The sequence below is a fragment of the Eleginops maclovinus genome, chromosome 15 (genome assembly GCF_036324505.1).
Source record: "Eleginops maclovinus isolate JMC-PN-2008 ecotype Puerto Natales chromosome 15, JC_Emac_rtc_rv5, whole genome shotgun sequence".
Classification (NCBI taxonomy): Eukaryota; Metazoa; Chordata; class Actinopteri; order Perciformes; family Eleginopidae; genus Eleginops; species Eleginops maclovinus.
In genome coordinates, this window is record NC_086363.1 from 12,083,912 (window position 1) to 12,103,547 (window position 19,636).

The 19,636-nt window shown below is 41.0% G+C and overlaps 1 protein-coding gene across 2 annotated transcripts; it reads right to left on the reverse strand.

Moving 5' to 3' along the window:
- Nucleotides 1-3,432: 3,432 nt before the first annotated feature.
- med23 (mediator complex subunit 23) lies at nt 3,433-19,148 on the reverse strand. 2 transcript variants are annotated; one of them, XM_063901811.1, is made up of 31 exons: nt 18,979-19,148; nt 18,324-18,355; nt 18,130-18,217; nt 17,849-17,973; nt 17,426-17,537; nt 17,078-17,176; nt 16,880-16,981; nt 16,728-16,797; nt 16,223-16,335; nt 16,045-16,140; nt 15,328-15,345; nt 11,529-11,570; nt 10,994-11,137; nt 10,710-10,855; nt 10,347-10,592; nt 10,053-10,195; nt 9,804-9,978; nt 9,170-9,333; nt 8,842-8,966; nt 8,538-8,743; nt 7,449-7,629; nt 7,194-7,364; nt 6,421-6,637; nt 6,231-6,340; nt 6,004-6,130; nt 5,494-5,659; nt 5,319-5,391; nt 4,931-5,145; nt 4,704-4,824; nt 4,482-4,613; nt 3,433-4,098 (listed from the first exon to the last, which is right to left on the reverse strand). In XM_063901811.1, exons 1-31 carry the CDS (start codon nt 19,027-19,029, stop codon nt 3,859-3,861), a joined length of 4,050 nt encoding a protein of 1,349 aa, XP_063757881.1. In that variant the 5' UTR covers nt 19,030-19,148; the 3' UTR covers nt 3,433-3,858. The 2 variants fall into 2 exon arrangements, with proteins under 2 accessions (XP_063757881.1, XP_063757880.1); XM_063901810.1 differs by lacking the exon at nt 15,328-15,345 and having other exon boundaries at nt 11,529-11,735.
- Nucleotides 19,149-19,636: the final 488 nt, after the last annotated feature.

Here is a 19,636-nt window from a genome sequence, read left to right on the forward strand (position 1 = left end):
CTCAAAGGTAAAGGAAGGAAAACTCGAGTGAACACGCTGTTGCAGTGTTTAGTTAGCGTATGTGTGTGGCTTTTTTGAATGTAGGCAGGGAAATATTTCAGTTAATGCTGTAGCTTCAGCATAAAACCAATTAGTTAGGCTACGTTTGTATCTGAGAAACGATATACTCTGAATGTTGCGGCAAAAATAACAGTATTGATTATTTATTTGGCCTACACATTTGACTAATTGTTAATAAGGTCACAGTAAACTTAAAAAATATCCAGGGTAACAACTTTGATTCTTTTTTTCCCTAGACATCGTGCAAAAGTTTTATATCATGCTGAAAAGTTTTTTAAAAAAGCATCCTTACAATAATTTCATGTAGTGGGCCTACATACTGAAATATGTTGTAAATATGATGAGTCACGATAGCGCTAAGTGTAGCAAAAACAACATATTTCTTATCATTTAAATAGGTATAAGACTTGAATACATACTTGAATGCATTGATAACTCATTTTTATATTAATCTGAGCATGAATAGTGTGTTAGTTTCATTCAACAGTGTAAAGTGTTTAAATACTCTCAATGTATTCCAAATATGTATATATTTCACATCCTCAAATCTTTATTGTTGATATTGTAAATATTCTTCTCTCTTTTTGCAATATTTTATTTATGTTATTTGCACCATGTATGTGGAGTTGTTGGAGGAGCACGCGACATAAGATTTTCATTGCCAACATATACGCTGTATCTGCTGTGCATATGACAAATAACTAAACCTTGAAACCTTGAAAGTTTGCAATTTTAAAGTGGTATTTACAGCAGCTAAAGGCTAACATCAGCTTGCTAGCATGTTTACAGTGTAATAATGACCATATTCACCTCTTCGTTTAGTATGTTAGCATGCTAACTAGCTTGAAATAATTGTTTAAGCTAAAGCTCATGGGAAAGCTTGACGTTTTGGAGGTATTAGTAGTAGTACTAGGTCGTCATACTTTTCAATCCTTTTCCACCTTCTTTTTAAATGTGGTATGACTGCTAACGTTCATTTTCCTTTACAGTAGGAGTAACTACTGTGTGGCAAGGAATAGATATTAGCCTTATGAGTGTCTCCTTGAATGTACTTCAGTTGTGAGTATAGAAGCAATTTAATGAGAAGAGGTAACACATATTTGATTCCAACTTTATGGGCAACAGTGTATATACCAAAGAGTGCTTAAATTGAGTGATATTGATATATATGTGACCAAATGTGTTGTTTCTAAATAAAATACAATGGGAAAAAAGGAGAATTAAAAGCAGTTCTGTCTACAATCAATACTTGATGACACATCCATGCTGTGTACCAGTCCATTTTCAGCTCATGAGCGTTATATATTGCTGTGTTATATATAAACCCGAGCTTCCCACGCAACACTGACTGGAGAGCGGAAACACACATATGGAACGACGGCTCTACTCGAGCCTGTTGTGATTTAAGGACTCCCTGTGCATCTGCATCCCTCAGGCCTACGTGTTGCCACATTGCATTTGGGGCCAGAGTTTAATGGGTGAGCCAACGGGGCCAGCAGTACATCAGATGACCTAGATCTTATCTTGGGCCTTATTGAGATATCATGACTTACTCCCAGAAAGAAGAATGGGACTAAACGCCCAGAGTACTTGGCATTTGTTGTGATGTGATTAAATCACGGTTGACCTGGTATACATTAAATTTTAAGGAAGAGAAGTAATGATATTAAGCTTCATGTCCAAAAACTAAAATATAATTCTCTTTACATTTCACTCTCATCTCAGCAAGGACAACAAGGGTTAACTCTGCAGAGTCATCACGTTGGAAAACACAAGCGATGGCCTCTGGTCTCTAATGTACTTAAATAACAGCTTGCACAATGCTCATTTAATTCAGTTACAGCTGACTCGATGAAGACCTAATGTAATTAAGAGTGGATAAGCAACAATGATTGATTATAGGCCTCAACCTCTTCGTTTGTCTTCAATGTGTTTCATATACTTTACCGAGCGGAATAAGAAAAGCTTTCAATAAGAGATGACGAAGATCTCAGTGTGTTATGTAATGTTGTTATAGTACATTTGTATTGCACTTTTTACAGTGCTCAAATACACTTTATAAGAAGATGAAGACAATAACAAAAAACTAAAATAAACCTGACCAAGGATCTTTATATTACTGTACAAAATGTGACTCTTTAAACAGGATCTAAAAATATATACAATCTCAAATTTATACTGGCATGTGTTCTTTACACCATCATTTGTTTTTTTATTGCAATATAATGCAATATATTAAATCATATCCCCTACATCATTCTATGTATTGTATTACTAGATTCTTGCCAATACACATTGTGAACATTACAATAGAAATATTGCTTCTTCTTTATCAGTCAATGATAATAGGGCTAATTTAATCTTTCAAAAACGTTTGTCTTAGTGTGTATAGTAGAATACCGTTTTTATTTAGACTTTAACCCTTAAAAAAAGTTTTCCCTAACCACGATAGCAGCACAGCTTCAGAGATCCTCATCTAGCGCTAACATCAGGTCAAAGGTCAATTTTTACACCTCACTTTGCTAATAATCTGAATTGATGTGAAATGTTTTGTCATGTAACATTTTAAATATCAGCCTGTTGTTCTTAGCATTTAGCTCACTGACAATCTGACTTGAATACTGACTATACTTTACATGCCAGAATGAGACTGAAAAGCATCAATGGCTAAATGTACCAGTTTCCTGTAACACCAAAAGGCCCCCCTTTATTTGACTAACTGACCAAACAAATAAACCCCCCGGATTCAGAGTGAGGTCTTTCATTCGCCATTAGTTTCATTGCCAATTGGAAAATGGCAAAAATCCCAGATCCAACTCGCCGCCAAACTCCTGTGTGTTCTTGGCTCAAAGCTGCACTTTCCACCAAATGTAATGGCTATCTGTTGAGATGTTTTAAAGACATCTCTTTGGCAGAAAGACAGGGAAACATTCAAATGGGGCCAGTGGAGTCTCTAATGTCTCCCTCTGTGCTCGAGTCATAAAAGATAGAAAAAAGGCAAGTGTACATGTCTGCCTCCCCCTACTGGTGTTTTGGCTACTATGTTATTCTGTTGTAATGTGTGTAGGAGTAGCGTTAGAAAAGGTGTTTCTGCAGAGTTTGAGCAAAGAGGGTTATCTGAAGTTAAAGTAATATCCAGGCTAACACAGACTGAAAAGCCATAAGAGACAACCATGTTAAAAACTAAATAAATAAATCAAAAGAGTAGCTTTAGGTATAACTCAGGCTATCCAGACAATATAGACAACCTTGTTAAACCTTTCACAGGAAGAAAAGCCTTTATTATTGGCCTTGTTTGCTGTAAATTCAATACATATGCATGCGTAAGAATACACACTAGAGGCAGAAAGAAGTATCAATAAAAAGCTGAACCCATATTACCAATTCTTTTTTTAATGGACTAAGAATAAACATGTACAATATAAAAATGGACTACAAACAGAACAATAAAAAAGATGCCATGAAATTAACAAGAAATGTTTAGTCATTGTGATCCTCCTGAATGCAGCCGAAATAGAGAGCTGCATATTATTTATTGATAAGGGTGGAATTTTCATGATTCAATTTGAAGACTCTTTCTTAATGAATGAGTGATTCTGTCAAAGTGGTTCATCCTGATTCTATTCTGGGTTTGTCACTCGATGTTGAAAATAGGATGTTTTATATGCACTTAATAACAACATTCTCTCCAGGTTTCTTGTTTATAAAAGTACAGGAAACATTACTCATCCTCCAAAATGTTTAGGCCTCGTGTGTGAAAGTCAAATGTCAAGATTGCTACTGTGTGTTTGTGTCTACCTACATGGGTGTGTGTGCGTGCTGTGAGGAGGAGGGGGAGGCGGCAGCAGAGGATGATGACATTGAGGGGACGGGAGGCTGAGGGGTGGAGGAGGAGGAGGAGGCAGCGGCGGCGGCGGAGGTGGCGGCTGCTGCGGCGGCGGCGGCAGCTGATGATGCGGTCTCTATCTTGCTGCTGTGTGTGATGAAGCGCAGACGCAGCTTCATGGCCGGACGCAGAGTCATGATGATTTTCTCCACCTAGAGAAAGACAAAAGATCAAATTAAAACACATGTAGCTTGCGTTGAGACTGCTCTCTAGGTAAATGGCGGCTTTTTCCATTAAATGAATTACTTATAAAAAAATAATTATTAAAACAAATGTAAGCACACTTCTCTGAGCCTGAAGCACAAATGGAGCTACAGTTAATTAACTCTAGTGTCAGGTCTGGGCACTGCTGGGGAGCTGTCCTGCTGCACAGGAGGTGACACATGCAAGCTAAAAATAGAAACCCACAAACCATGTCCCCAGGACCTGCAAGGTCACAGATGTCCTGTCACTTGTAACAAAGTTATCCAATTATAATTTTTAAAGGTTTATTTTTACTAGTTACATTTTCCATTTGATTAAAACACTGCCTCACCTGCTCCTTCACGCTGTCTCCAGTGTACATGTACTTAATGTGATAGAGGAAGTCGCAGATCGGGTCCATGTAGCTGAGATGTTGGCAGTGTTGGTCCACCGCCTGCAGCATCTCGTAGAAGGCCACGCCAATCTGAAACACACAAAACAAAGATATATATTTTGTGGACATATCCTGAAAATTCACAGTGACGTGATGGGGACATTATTGATAATTGTGTACCTCCAACATGCATCGTGTCCTCTCTTGCTGGAAGCGCTGCAGGAACGGCCCCACCAGATGATACACGTAGAGCAGCTGGAACTCTGTCAGGACGACGGGCTTCAGCGTCTCTGACAGGAACCTACACACACACACACGTATTTATAATGGTATGACAACCACGAATGATATGTTGGTTGAAGAAAACTGAAAGAGACGAAGCAACAGAGTCAGGAAGACTTCCTTACTTGGGAATCAGAGACAGCTGTCCGATGGAGGAGTGATGCCACACGGCGTGCGCTAACGCTAACACGTAGCTGCAGTTCATCTCGCTGTAGCTCTGGTGGCAGGCTGTGAAGTCCAGCAAGGCGAAGGGGTAACCTGCCCAGGCCGTCTCTGATGTCAGGGCCGGGGAGCTGATCACAGACACGATGCGGTCGTGGAGGACGATCCAGTAGGGCTCCTGGGATAGGAGAGAGGGAGATGGTCATGGTGCGGAAACTCTGTGTATGCTATTGTTTTAGATTCCTCTTGGATGCATGCTAATGGTTAAGAACTGGTTGCCTTATAGCACAGAAAACCTCTGTATATATAGCGTCTGCATATATAGACACTGACACAGTGAGTTCTTCTTACAGGAAGTGCGGTTATCACAAGTCCAATGGCATTCATCCAAGCTGTGATGTTCTCTCTGGGAACCAGTGGTTGGCTGAAAGATGAAAAAAGAAACATGGTTTGATTTTGCAATAATTGACCTCAAAATCTTATCTTATATATTTTGTTTTGCACCTAGCCCTATAGTCTATTGTACCTCTTCAAAACCACATTGAGCAGAGCGTTGCCGACATCTTTTCCCGGCACGGCCAAAGCCATCAGCTCCACGCAGGTGACGTGCAGGGCGTGGGCAGCAGGGTTGGGGAACTCGTTGAACCTCCAGTCGCAGTTGGGGAAGGGACCGGGGGACTTGCCCGCCATCGGTGAGAGAGAGTTAAGGAGGATAGAAAAAACACTCGGGAAAAACACAATTTCCTGGCTGGTATGTCTACCAATCTATGACACACTCCTACAGCCACTTCTGTCTCCTTTGTTACTACATTGGCTGCAATTAAATGACCCAAGATTTAATTAGGTACAGATATACGACTACTATCTATCTCTCTTCTAAGCAACGAGGCATTAAGGGACATAAGAAGTAATGGCAGGAAGGTAAGTGAATTATTCAGGTACATATTCCCCAGAGGCCTATAAGTTCTTATTAGCCAGAATGAGAGAGAACAGGGTTCGATCTGTCTACCAAGAGGGGGAGATTATTGAAAGATATTGTCCACCAGGCGTCCAATCAGCTTGCAGTAGTAGGTGTCATCGGGGATCCACACGTTGTCCTCTCTGGCGTTCATGCCGAACTTCAGATAGGTTTCACTCAGGCACCAACCTGGGGTACGATTGTCCTACAAAAAAAACACAAACAGTGTAAATGTACTTTAATTAACTAATACATCCGCTCACATTTGTTTTGTGTGTGTTTCTGTTCCTTCTTCCTCTGCCTACCTTCAGGGAAGACATGATGGCGTGCACCAGTTTCCTCTTCAAGTTGGTTCTGTCCCTCAGATGGCGCTCGTAGTAGTGAAGTGTGTTGTACAGGTAGGTGACGGGGCGGTCTGCACACAAAAATATAAATCAGCGTGCTTGTAATTCTTCTTCTTCACCTTTTCATCCACTTTTAAGCAACCTAACTCACCATGGAACTTGTACAGCCCTCCCAGATGGTCCAGCAGTGTTTCTAGAGACTTGGAGACAGGAAGGAGCTCCAGGAAGCGGTGGATGACGATGTCGAAGACGGGCAGGAAGCGCAGGCACACGTTGCCAAAGTAGATGGGCAGGTACTGAGGCTGGAGCTGCATGGGGGGGTTGACCTGGTCTGCAAGTCCCTCGAAGTACAGCTTCTCCGGGTATTTCTGGTTAGACAAACGGACATTACTGACTTCAGATCAGATTGTTTTTTCATTTCACCTTTTTTTTTTTATAAAATGAGGAGTCTAAATCAGATGAGGTTTTCTGTGGCAAGGCTGTAACTCGACATTTTTTAAAGGTTTGTTGGTGTGACTGTCAGTTGGGATTCACCTATGTCACCCAATAACACAAACACACAGACAAGTGGAAGACAAGAAACTCCTTTGTTTTTGCGAGGTAAAATGAATTTGTTAAAAGGGAATAAGGTGGATTTAAAGAGAGCAAACATAACTGCCTGATTAACGGAAACTGGGAGAACATTCTAAATATAGCACACATTTAAACTGATATTGATTTCTTAGATTGCTAAATAGCTTCTGCATTTGCCCCCATTTAGACCAGTACATTGATTTGCTGCTGTGCTGGTACTCCTGTCAGACAGAGGGCTTCCAGACCACTATCAACTGTAGGTTTTATACAAACTACGGATATGTATCTCTCACAATATAAATTCGGAAGACCTGAACTTCCCTTAACAGAGAAAGGTGAGTTTTTGCATACCTTGTGGTAGCTCATGTGTTTGTTGTGCCAGTCACTCTGCAGCCAGTGCTCCGGAGCGTTCTCCTTGACAAAGTCGTTGACCCGGTTCCTGAAGTCGTTGGGCTTCAGCAGCAGCAGCTGGATTATGAAATAGCACACCTGAGCTTCGTTGCCTTCGTGGCTGCGCATCGCCTGGAGGCAGAGAAGAGGAGAAGTGAGACACAAAGAGCGCGTCACATAGCATTTATATCGCTTCATGCGCACGTCTCTCCTCACCAGACACAGAATGAGTCTGTCCAGGGTGACGATGTTGTACTTCCAGACCATGTCGTTGAGTATTTCGATGCATTTGTTGAGCTGCTGTCCACCGGCTGATGTCGAGAACTCGTAGACAAGGAAGTCAGCAAACGTTCGCACGTGAGCCACCAGCGCGCGAGCCCCGATACGCTCCAAGACCCTGGGGGACACAAAGTCAGTCTCCATTTAGCGCCTCATCTCAACACAACACCGTGCACTCCCACTGGACCAATTACTCACAGATGTTGTTTCAAGAGACTTGGGAACCCCCCCCCACCCTTTGGGCCAATTAGTGTACAAAATGCCAGAACATCAGTGGTGAGGCGCATCATTACCACATGCTTCATCAAAACACAGGCCATTGAATTGAAGTGTTGGGAACTTGGCTAACATTTGCAATTATTAAAGTCAATTAGAGAGAGATTCATAAAAACAGAGATTTGAATAGAAGCCCTGAGAGGCAGGTAGAAAATACATTGCTAGATTTCCCTTCTGTGGTGAACAGTTTGTTTTTTACCAACATGATCTTTTTGAATTCTTTCTTCGTTTCCATCTAAACAGTTGGAAACAGGTTTTACAAGGTGAAAAGAAACACAGTTTTGCTAAACATTTTGGTAGGTGATTTAATTCATTTGTATTCTTTTTTTAAAGAAAATGTAAATCTAATTTTGGCCACAAAAGTGCACCGTTACTCGTGTTATAAAAAGAACTCCGATTATTCAAGTTTTCTTCCATGTGTGCTTTAATTACTTCATGCACTCTAAACACAAGGTGCAACAGGAATAATTAAAGAAACAGGAAAAATATTATAAAAGTATAAATTGTTTTGGTGGCAAAACTTAATTTTCTCCACACATTTGTTTTTTAAAGAACTTTAAGCAGATCATTGTCGAAAAAGAAATCACTTGAAGGGGTTTATCAGGGCTCCAAAGGTTTGAAAGCAATTTTAAATAGTTATATATTTTTTGTTGAGTGCAGTATAGTACTAAATACTTTCACTGACTGTATAAAATAAAAACGGTTTTGGATGGATTCTGTGAAAGTGCATCTGTTCTGTAGGGCACCGACCTAAAGCCTATCTGGTTGATGTGGTCCGTCTCCAGCAGCATCTTCCACAGCAGACAGAGGAAGAGCGGGGGCGAGCCCTGCATGGAGAAATGGGTAATGATGTCATTCTCGTTGGCCATGGACTTCCACTTCCTGTACTCCTCTTCCACATTCTTCTTCAGGTTGAACCGAGACTCCTGAGGAACGTTGTTCTGTTTGAAGAACGCCTGAGAGAAGAAGGGAGAAGTCATTACAACAGGAGAAACGGATTTGAGATGAAATGAACATTTTCAGTGTCATGAATTTCCACTTGAGGATACCGCACCTGCAGTGGCGCAGGGAAGCAGGACAGTGTGTGTGAGGCCCAGTTGTGAGGGGTGAAGTTCATGATGGTCTGCAGGATGTCTTTACACCAAGTCCCATGGATGGAGTCGGACCCTGTGAAGAAATCTGCACACAGACAACAAAGAAAGCAACTCAAAAAACTAAATATTTAGAGTATATGTGAGACACAACAGGCAACTCCTACAAATTCATTTAAAAAAGAATGAATTAAATACATAAAACAATTACAAACATGTCAGAAAAGAGTAAAGAAGTAGAACGAAGACCAAAAGAAAAGTCAAATCTTAAATAGTAACAACATAATCTACCTGTAACGTGCGTGGCTCGGGCCAAAGTGAGGATCAAGGCTCGATTCAGCTCTTCAGACTCCGCTGACAGAACGGTCTTGGGATCGTTGAGGAAGCGAGTGAACTGGGGCTGCACCTCAGAACTCCCCAAGGCTGTGATCAGCCGCAGAGCCGTGCTCTCCACACTGGGGACAGAGACAAAAGGGCAGAGACGTCAATACAGACACAGAGAGAAACCGTCGACATCCTTAGGATTCTCTTGTTGTGTTCTATAATGGACTTTAGAAGAGGTGGGCAGAATATAAAAACAAATGCACATGTTTTCTTATTTGCATTGCAGATGTGTATGATGTTTTGAGTCATATATTAGGTTATGGGTTACTATAACGTTCAGTCATGTACCACTTTATGCTGCACACTGCATTACTGGAGGGATTTACTTAAACAATCACAAATGCTGTGAGGAGTAACATAAATATTAAGGGTGCTCGGATCAATGAGCAAACTGTTTGATTGGTGGGTCAATCAGAACAGGGGATCAAATGACGGGAAAAATTGAGACAATTTATCATTTAGATTCTAAAAGTGGCTCCATCGGAGGTGAGAGTTGTGTTCAGTGACGTTGAGTAAAGTAAGTTGAATGGGTGTACATTACCACAGATGCAGCTGGTTCTGGTTGGTCTGGGGCACAGCAGCAAGACTGTGCAGATGACTCAGCAGCTGGACTCTGTAGTGCGGCTGAATGTGGTGCATCCTGTAGCTGAACATCTCCAGCAGCGTGTGAAGGATTCCCCACGCGTGAGACTTAAACACGTTAGGCAGCAGCTGGCCTGATCAGAGCGAGAGAGAGTCACATTATTAAACATTATTAACAGAGAGCAATTCAAATGTTTCTGTAACTCACTGATGAATCCCTTGATGCCCAGTGACTCGATCTCCATGTAGACCAACAGTCTGCTGTAGGTTTCCACCAGTGCGGGGGCCAGGGCGATGCTGGATTTGGCGTGGGCCAACTTTATTACCCTCGTGGCAATACTGTGGATCAGACTGGGGGAAGGCAAGCGAGGCAGAGATGAAAAAATGCATGCTGTATGTACTGTTCCTATTCAGATTTCAAGGATCATGCAATCAATGATCTCCAGTGGGAGGACCCTTGACTTAGGTTTGGTTCATCTTGACATCACCTGCTTTTCCTTACCTCATCTTGGCGTGCACTGTGAGTGAATCCAGCAGGTTCATGGGCAGCGGGGTGACCGACCCTGACGCCATACAGTTGGTGCCGGGGAGGTTGATCCTCATAGATCCGTTCCCGTAGATGGTCTCCACCAGGACGCCCATCGGCAGAGTGAAGCACTCGGAGTTGGTGCTGTAGGCGTTACACAGCAGGGCGATCTTGTAGTCGGACATGCCCAGGTTCTTGTTGCGTAGGGACTGCTGGAGAAACCTATCGTACAGGCGGGGGGGGAAAGAAACATGTTGACTTTTTGTATTTTGATGCATACTTGGGTATTTAACAACCTAAAGTACATATATTGGGCTCCAGTATTTTAAAGATACGCACTCATGGTGGAGTTTCAGAGAGTGAGGGATGGGTATCTGTAGTTTGGAGTTGTCGTTCTGAGCTTTGCGGTTCAGGTGGATCCAGATGCAGGTCATGGCAAAGGAATGAGTGGACTGGGGCTTGTTAATGTCCGGAACTGGGATGCACTGTGAGTGGGAGAGAAAACAGGGATAAATCGTTCCACTACTACTGCGCTACAGCCAATAAAGACTGTCAAATTCTGGAAAGAAATTGACACTGGTAGTAGAGGTAGATTGAAGTAAACCATACTAATTTCTTGGTACCTCTTTTTCTGGGTAAAGCAGGTCGAAGAGCTTCATGACAGGCAGGAAGTCAGCTAAGGCGTTCTTCTGAATGCTTCCTGAAATGAACTGCAGCAAGACCCACATCAGGTGGTCTCTGCCTTTAATGAGACCTCTACCTGCGAGCTGTGGAGATAGAGATACACTTAAAGTCAGGGGTTGATTCTAGGCTATCATTTAAACACTCTTTTATGGCCTGAATATAAATGTTTTATAAAAATGTTGATCAGTCAAACGCAGCTTGTTGTTTGTTTTTTGGCAATGTACTTCACTCAAAATAAAAAGTAATATATGAATAATTATTTTTATAAATATAGAATTGTTTTATTAGTGTATTTATTTGTACCAACATATAATTCTGTTTATAATTTCATTTATTTATATACATTCATTCATAGGATACATTAAACAAGCTATTAGTAGTTTGAAATCTTTTTTATAATGGGGCCGAAATCAATCAAATCCCATTATATGGATGGTTCACGCCTCTCTTCCTCTGCCATCTCCCTCCTCTTACCTTCTGATGTAGCGACAGCACCATGTGAGGGAAGCTGGCAAACTGAAACAACACAAAGAAGATGAGCTGGGAGGAGAGGTGCTGCCACAGCAACTGGCTGGTCCCCCCGATGTCGGCGTCAAAGTGCTCCTCCGTCTCCGAGCGCTCCATGGCGTACACCACCAGGTCCACCAGCTGCTCCTCCAGCACCGGGCAGCGCTGCTTATGCTGACGGGGGAGGACGGGAGTGTTACAGATAAAGGAAATAGTGGGCAGGAGAGAGGAAGTTAAAACAGGGAGGGTAGGACGCCCGAGGACAGAAAGAGAAAAGGGGGTGAGGGAAACATTGGAAGACAGAAGAGAAGAAAGGGAGAAGAGAGACAGACAGAGGGAGGGAGAGAATGTGGGAGAAACCATTGTTAAATTTACTTCACAAACACATTTAATCTTAATTAGCACTGCAACAATTGGAGAAATGTTTCCATCCATTGCATGCGCTACAGCATCTCCATCCTGCCTGTGTCAAGAATGAACCTTTCTGTGCACCGCTTTTCAGATTGACTTTCAAACACACCGGTTATTTTCCTGTGGTGTTTATTTATAATTTGGTCGTAGTAAGATTTTGGTCAAATCTTGCGCTGCAACTCCACTACGTCCAAAAAGGTAACATTACTTATGTTTTGGGGTAAGGGAATAAATCACAAAGGAGGTTAATGTGGTAGTGGGTGTTTGTGATGTTTGAGAATAAGCATGAGGCAGCCATTTAGCAGCTTACTCACAAGTAAATCCTGGAAAGTCAATTTAAAAATGGACACGGTTACTACAAAATGAGTGTTTTTTAGAACTTCCTATCCAAAGATAGTGACTATCTCACTAACACCACCACCAACAACAAGTTTAAGATTCCATATGTGAGGGGACGTTTAATGAAAGAGGGGAGGAGAGAGGGAAGGAAGGGAATCAGGAGAAAATCAGGAAACTGTCTCAGGGAAAAAATGGGGAAAGGGGGAGACAGGGAGGTGATTATTGACGGGAAGGCAGGTGAACAATATCTTGAAGCCCCAATCGGTTAAGTGGAAACCATTTTTTTTTTTTGCCTAGTAAGAGTTTTTTTACAGCAGTGGCTAACAGTGCAGGATTTAACAGAACACGTTTTATAAAACTGTGGAACAACACAGCAAAGAATTTAAAAGCACACCACAGAGCATCACGAAATGACACAACACCAAACCAAAGAGCGCAAACGTTCCTGCATGCAGGCTAACGGGAAGGCGGGCAGGTGGTGTGAATAGAGGGAAGAAGAAGAGGAGCTATTAGACTGACCGTCACTCCTCCTCCTCTGCCTCCAAACACACACACAAAGAAAAAGAGAGGGCGGGAGAAAAAACAAAAAGAGAGAGAATAAGAGAAGGATCCACGAGCACATCTTCCCTCTGCCAGCTAAAGAAATCATCCCAATGGCTTACAGAGTTACCTCCCAAAACAGGTGTCCTAGCAACAGTGAAACCACACCAGTAGCCGGTCTATAATCCACCTCCTCTACAAACATATCATGTATATTATTATGTAAAGCAAATACATTTTAGGGAATATAAAATATCTACTTCTCTGCATTTCTTCTGCAAATTAGCATGTCACTGTTCTTAGTGATGTCATTATGTTACTGAAGTAAACAAAGGAGTCCAATCGAGGGCGTTTCAGGCAAGGGGAACGTGTGGGAGAGAAACTCCTTATAATTGGGCCCCTTTAAGGAAATATCAACATGGAAATAAATGACTGGAGCTAAATATTAATTTCATTTTAACTTCTTAATTCTTCTCTAAAAGAAATAGTTTTTCCTTTTGTCATTTAGGCCCGCTCGAATCATCTCAATCACTCAGTCTTTGACATATAGTTTCTCAAGAAAGTTCAGTGCAAGAGGTAAAAACTACAACGCAAAGGTACAACTGAACGTAAAAAAAATCCACCACACGTCCACCAATGAACATCACAAAACACAGGTCAGAGTTCACTCATCCACTCTGACAACGCCGATCTGGGCAAAAACACTAGAAATAAGGGTAAGGAGCATTTGGATTTGTAGTCCATGCTTTCCCATGTCTTCTATTTTGGCGTTTTCCCATACACATCCATCACTAAACTGGAAAGAGGGACTCTTAGCAGAATGATACACGTATTAAGAAATGAAAGCCAGTTATTTGTGAACCTCTTATCCTTTTTTGCAAATGTAATTCCTTTAATGAATTGCACAACGCTAAGAATCATTGATGTGCTAGTTTAAGATGGACCTTTATTGATCCCCAGCAACAGAACTGGAAGGAGAACGACAATCAGAAAATCATTATTTTCACAAAAGCAATCACGCACCACGCCTACCCAAAAATAAACACCTTACGATGTACCTGCAGACTTATTGATATAGAAAGAGGGATGGTCTTCCTGTGATTGATGCCAAATTATGGCAGTTGTAAGGCATATCAAACTGTAATCAGTCCAGATAAGAGTAGTTTTGCCCAGGTCAGCACAAAGGGAAAGCAGCAGGGTCAGACACGAAAGGACCTCACCAACAACAAGCAAGAACCAGACTACATTCAAACATGCAGTGCAGCAGGACTTGAAATGTCAACAGCAGGGTTTAAATCAGGATACCTATGTTAGCTTATAATATAAAACCACAAACATGGGTCTAAAACCTTTAAAAAACTAGAGTAAAGAAACAGTATAAGTCTGGAATAAAAATACTGTATGATGTGTGTCAGCTGGCTCAGTTCTCATCAATGATGGGCCTTCGACATCATCGTGATGTCATATTGCGGGATAAACAAATAAAGATTGCAGTAACTTTCTTTTTTAAATGTATTGGTTCCCTGTTGTGGTCCGCTCAATGTACAATGAAAAATAAGTGTTGGAATTTCGTGGAATTTCATGGCTTTTAGCAGTCCACTGAAAGCAGCAGAGAGGCATAGCTGAGAACACTATTATCTGTCAAGAATTGTGATAATACAATTATGTGATACCTAGCTGATTGTGATATTCAACTAGGTATCACACATTGGGCATTGCCAACAAGGCAATATTAAGTAGAACATAGGGTATAAGATATATTAAAATAATAGAAGAGTTTAGAGAAGATTAAACCTTAACATAACAAGCAATTCAAAAGTGGCAAAGACATTACTACACATTTAAGCAGTAAAACATCAACAGAGCAGACTGAGTATTCTCCATATGTGTGGTCACCAGTTAGGAATGGTTTATTTCCCTTTATGAAACTCTGCAATATAAAACAGGAATTTTTTTTAGAGGTTAGGTGTTGTTTTGTTCTCCACACAATTGTCCAATAAATAGGTACTGAATCATCTGGCCATCTTTGGATGCAATCAATACATTGTATTGTATGGAGCACTGCTGTATTAAAGAAGAGATAAGGTATCACACAACAAACAAATCTATTTCAATTCAATTTGCACTAAACATCTTAAAAAGGTAAACACACCATCCACGGTTAATAATCCATAAACATCGATCAACCTGCTGCAGCATGTCTTATCATATTTAACGTACATGCTTGTCAGCCTTTGTGCTTATTTAGTAAATGTTTGGCCACTGTGTGTTTTTAACCAGTATATCTCTTTAAATCCCTGGTGTGAACATTTCAAGCTCTGTGGCATTTGTCTTCACTCAGGTTTTCTTTCTTTTTTTTTTATCGTCCAGATTCCCATTTCTAAGACATCGATGTGGCAAATAAAAAGAAAGCTATGGGTCCAATGGGCTGGTTAGTTAGTAGGTCGGGTGACCAGGAGGAGGAACAACGACATACCTGGGCAATGTTCAGAGTCTAGAGAGCGCATGGCGGAGAGACAGAGAAAACACAACACACAACCAGAGGACAAAAGAGAGAGAAACAAAGGAAGGACAAAGAAACAGAGAGGGGAAAAAGGAGAGACAGAGAAAGTGGTGACTAAGGAGCTAGGCCGTTCACTGTGCGTTCAGTCACGTCAATTCAGCCAATTCGAACAGACAAACTGCATTGTGGGTTATTTGTTCGTATTTGAAATGTGAGAACAAAATCTAAAATCAGATCTCAGAGCCAGTGTTGGTTAACAGCAGAGCGTGCAAGCTGGTCAAACTGTCAAACTGTCTGTCAACATGGTGCTCAGTGAGCTTGGCTGAGTTGAAACTGCATGAACCCAACAGGGAAAACTAACACCAGTGCATTATGGGTCAAGCTCACAGCATTGGCTTGCTCTACATATGGTATTATACAGCTGTGTTACCAGGGCAATAAGGGAGGTGTCAAAGGGGAAAAGGGTGGGGAGGTGGAACAAGAAATATAAGAAAAGAACCAGATAAAAAACAACAATAGGAAGAGCAGAATGTGAAGAGAAATGGGAAAAAGGATCAACAGGAGGAGGTAGAGGGAAGGAGAGATGGGTGGGAAAAAATTAAATAGATGTAAGGGATAGGAGAAGTGAAGGCAGGTGGAGGGGCTGGGGATAACAGAAACGAATGACGTAGAAGAAAAGGGTTGTCCTACCTGCTTGTTGAGTCCTAACATGTTGCACACCATCTCTCGTGAATATGGCTGTTCTAACACATAGCGCAGCAAGCCCGTCTGTGGCTCGAACAGATCCTACGCACAAAATGATACACTGAATTACGGATTTGTGCATTTGTGTTAATGCTTGTTTTTTCTGCACATGTGAATATATTACCTTGTCAAACGGCAGCATGCCCCTCAGGGGGAAGCGGAGAGTAGTGGGGTCTAATTTCCAGGAGTTACAGATGGCCCCGCTGTTATTCACTACGGGTAACAAGCTGCACCGACCTGAGGGTAGATTCACACCGAATGACTAAACACGCACACTGATTCATCAATATACGAGTTGCATTATGTTCTTTTCTCCAAACATTTAAGTATAAATCTATGTGATGAGTTAGCTACAGATAAGATTTGAGTGTTTGTATAGTTTTATAGTTCTATAGTTGTACAGCTTTCAGTTTTTCGACCCTTCAGTTCAGAATTTGATATTCCATTTTAGTATATATTTTGGTTTCAAAAAGGAATGGACTTCATTAAAGGTTCGGCAAAGCATGAAGAAGAGTGTTGCCAAAACCAAAAACCCTTAAGCACAACCATATATATTTTTTTTTTTAAATCATAATCTTCATACAATATTCTGTAAGCTGCCAGCGTTGGTGTGTTTGTGTCTCTCTTACCACAGATAGAGTTGATTCTGGCTGTGGGTCTGAAACTGTCCACAAAGTCCGATATCAGACTGCCTAGGAGCTACAAACGGAGACAGAAGGACAAAATCTGTTAGAAACATATGACATAGCTGCAAACATGCACACCAGAAACTGACACTTACCCAGTGTGATAGCTGTCCCTCTGGATACAGTTTTCGGATTTCTGTGACGGCAAAGTAGGCTGGCAGGAGGCACGCATTTCTGTCTAGGATGTACTCTACCACCTGGAGTAAACACAAAGAAAGCAATTTAAGGGAAAGATCTTATATGCTTACAGATAATTATTCCAACAAGGGAAAAATAAGTAAAAGAAGAATTACCTCTCTGGCGGCCAGAAGCTGTTGGACTATAGCTGAGCTGACAGTGGTAGGAATGGTTTGAATTTTATCCAGTACCGCTTTCAACAGGTCTCGAACTCCCTGAAACAAACACAGGTTACAAACATGGCGGATGATTTTCAAATGTAGTCTTTTAGGAAGAGATGAGAAGCGCAGATATGTCTAGATTTTACATTATGGAACTTTTAGATTACTTTGTAACATCTTAAAACATGAGAAACAACACAGATGTCAGTTAGTCAGCATACTAGAGATCACGACAGAATTTTTATCAAGCGATGCTTATCACACATTTTCTCAGCTGTGCTTTTTTGTGAATGTGTGTGAGACCTTGTAGTCCACCCCTCCAATGATCTTGCGGATCAGTTTGAAAGTTAATGCCCACAGCTGAGTCCTCTCCCACTCCAAACTGTCGGAGCTGATCAGAGCTCCACACACCATCCTTCAGAGACACAAAGAGATTCCTTAGAAGCACGATTAGCACAAAAATAACAAGCATAATAGATAAGCGGGCACACAATGTGTTAAGAGTTATATCACATCTTCAAATAAATCTCTGCAGCATGCATGTTAAAAGTGTCATTATAAACAATGAAGATCAGTTTTAATCTAATCCCATTCTATCTTTCTGACATTGATATACAGCCTAAACAGAAATCAATTAAAAAGTAACCAAATTACAAAATACTCTGTCAATCCCCAGAGTCTAAATCCATGCATGCTACAGTCCTTCGTAAGTGTGTGTGCATTTACTTGGGCGGTAACAGACTCGTCTCCACAGCCATTGCTAGACAGTCGTGAAGGAAGGAGATCCTTTTGGGACTGTGCTGGCTGTGTATAAAGCGCACAATCCACTGCACACACTGATCATGAGACTCCTGCAGAAAGACATGGAAGGAATTGAAAACATTCAGACAATTATTCATTCATTATTCTATGTGTGTGTGTGTGTGTGTGTGTGTGTGTGTGTGTGTGTGTGTGTGTGTGTGTGTGTGTGTGTGTGTGTCTCTGTGTGTCTCTGTGTGTTCAGAAACCTGTGGTAGGGTCCCCCAGTATTGCCTGAAGGCTCCGAGACAACTGGTCAGTTTAGTCCTCTCATCCTCTGGAGTGTCCATAAACATCCTAAAAGACAAGATCATTGGTTTACAGTGTCAAATATTTTAACATGTTCTTTTCTGTTGTTTCTACTAACGGGTAGTACGTTTGAGTGTGTTTGGAGGCATCTTACCCAGCAAAGGCCTCTTCTATCATCTCCGTTTTCTGATGGTAGGAAGAGAAAAATAAAAATGTAGAATATTATGTAGAAAGAAATATAATATGATCATTATTGTATCGCTCTTCAGCTATTGACATCTGTCTTAATAATAGTAGTCGCAATAATAACCATCTACTCTGGTGCCTTAGTTAACAGAAAAGTCACATGTCAGATTTGCTACGGTACAACTGAGATAGAGAGAGATTACAGTAGATGTTACTGAATTATAGCTGCAGGTAAATCCGATTTCCTTCATCTTACGTTGGTGCTATCCCCCTTTAAATGCTTCGTGTCATCGTCCACTGGAAGGTAACCCCACATAGCAAAACGTTTAGTTTTAAAGCAATGTTGCTAATTATATTACAACTCATTTCGCATTTGGTTTGGAATTCAAATTAACTTTTCAATGCTTAGGCGATTAAAATGTTTCAATCTTAGCTGTTGGTTCAAATATTTACGGCTAGTAAAAACCGAAAGGGAAATGATATATCGCGTAACGTTAGCTTTAAAGTTTGAATGATTCATTTGCACAGCAGCTTCGTTAGTGAATATATGAAAAGGCTAACGGTGTCTGAAATGCTAACAAATGTTATAGCTTTAAAAAGCAGCAAATAAAGATGCAAATTACCACAACATCCTCAAAGATGCTCTGGAGCTGCGTTTCCATCGAAAGCGCCATGTTTGCATCCAAAAGTGTATTTTTTTTAGCGAACCATCACACGAATGAATAGGGTTAGTCGCATCCAATGCTATCGGAAAGCTAATTCCAAAGAGGCACTGGAATGAATGCGCCGCGAGATGTGCAACTTCAAAAACAATCCGGAGACACATCAGAAACAGGAGCTGCACAGTTCCGCTTGACTTTGTCTACAGTGTGTAACAATATACTGCATAAGTGTGTAACCCTTGTTTGCAATTATAACGTAAATATGATATATTATTGAAAGTTTTCACAAATGTGTACCACTTGCATTTGGAACGTCTTTTTGAAAAACAATATTTATTTAAATTTCGCCTTTTTAATCTAATTAAGGTCTCGTGTACAATTGTTAAAATGTATACATATATATGTACACGAAGGCTTTCACATAAATTCGCAAGCCGCACTTGTATATACGCATATACACAGATCAACATTAACTTAAAGTACACCAAGTCTTGTGCATGATAGGTAGAACGATTTAGCTCATACGACACTTTTTTCCAGAAGCGGAAGGAATTATAAACGCAAATCCATTTCAAATCCATGTCAAGATAAATGAAAAAAAACAATAAACAAATATATG

What these genes read in the sequence shown, in the direction of transcription:
- med23 (XM_063901810.1), bottom strand. Translation starts at nt 19,029, where the DNA reads ATGGCGCTTTCGATGGAAACGCAGCTCCAGAGCATCTTTGAGGATGTT. An exon ending in TTGGAGGGGTGGACTACAAG is followed by an intron (nt 17,177 to 17,425) that starts GTCTCACACACA and finishes TGTTTGTTTCAG; the next exon opens with GGAGTTCGAGACCTGTTGAA. An exon ending in CAGAACCAGCTGCATCTGTG is followed by an intron (nt 9,334 to 9,803) that starts GTAATGTACACC and finishes CTCTGTCCCCAG; the next exon opens with TGTGGAGAGCACGGCTCTGC.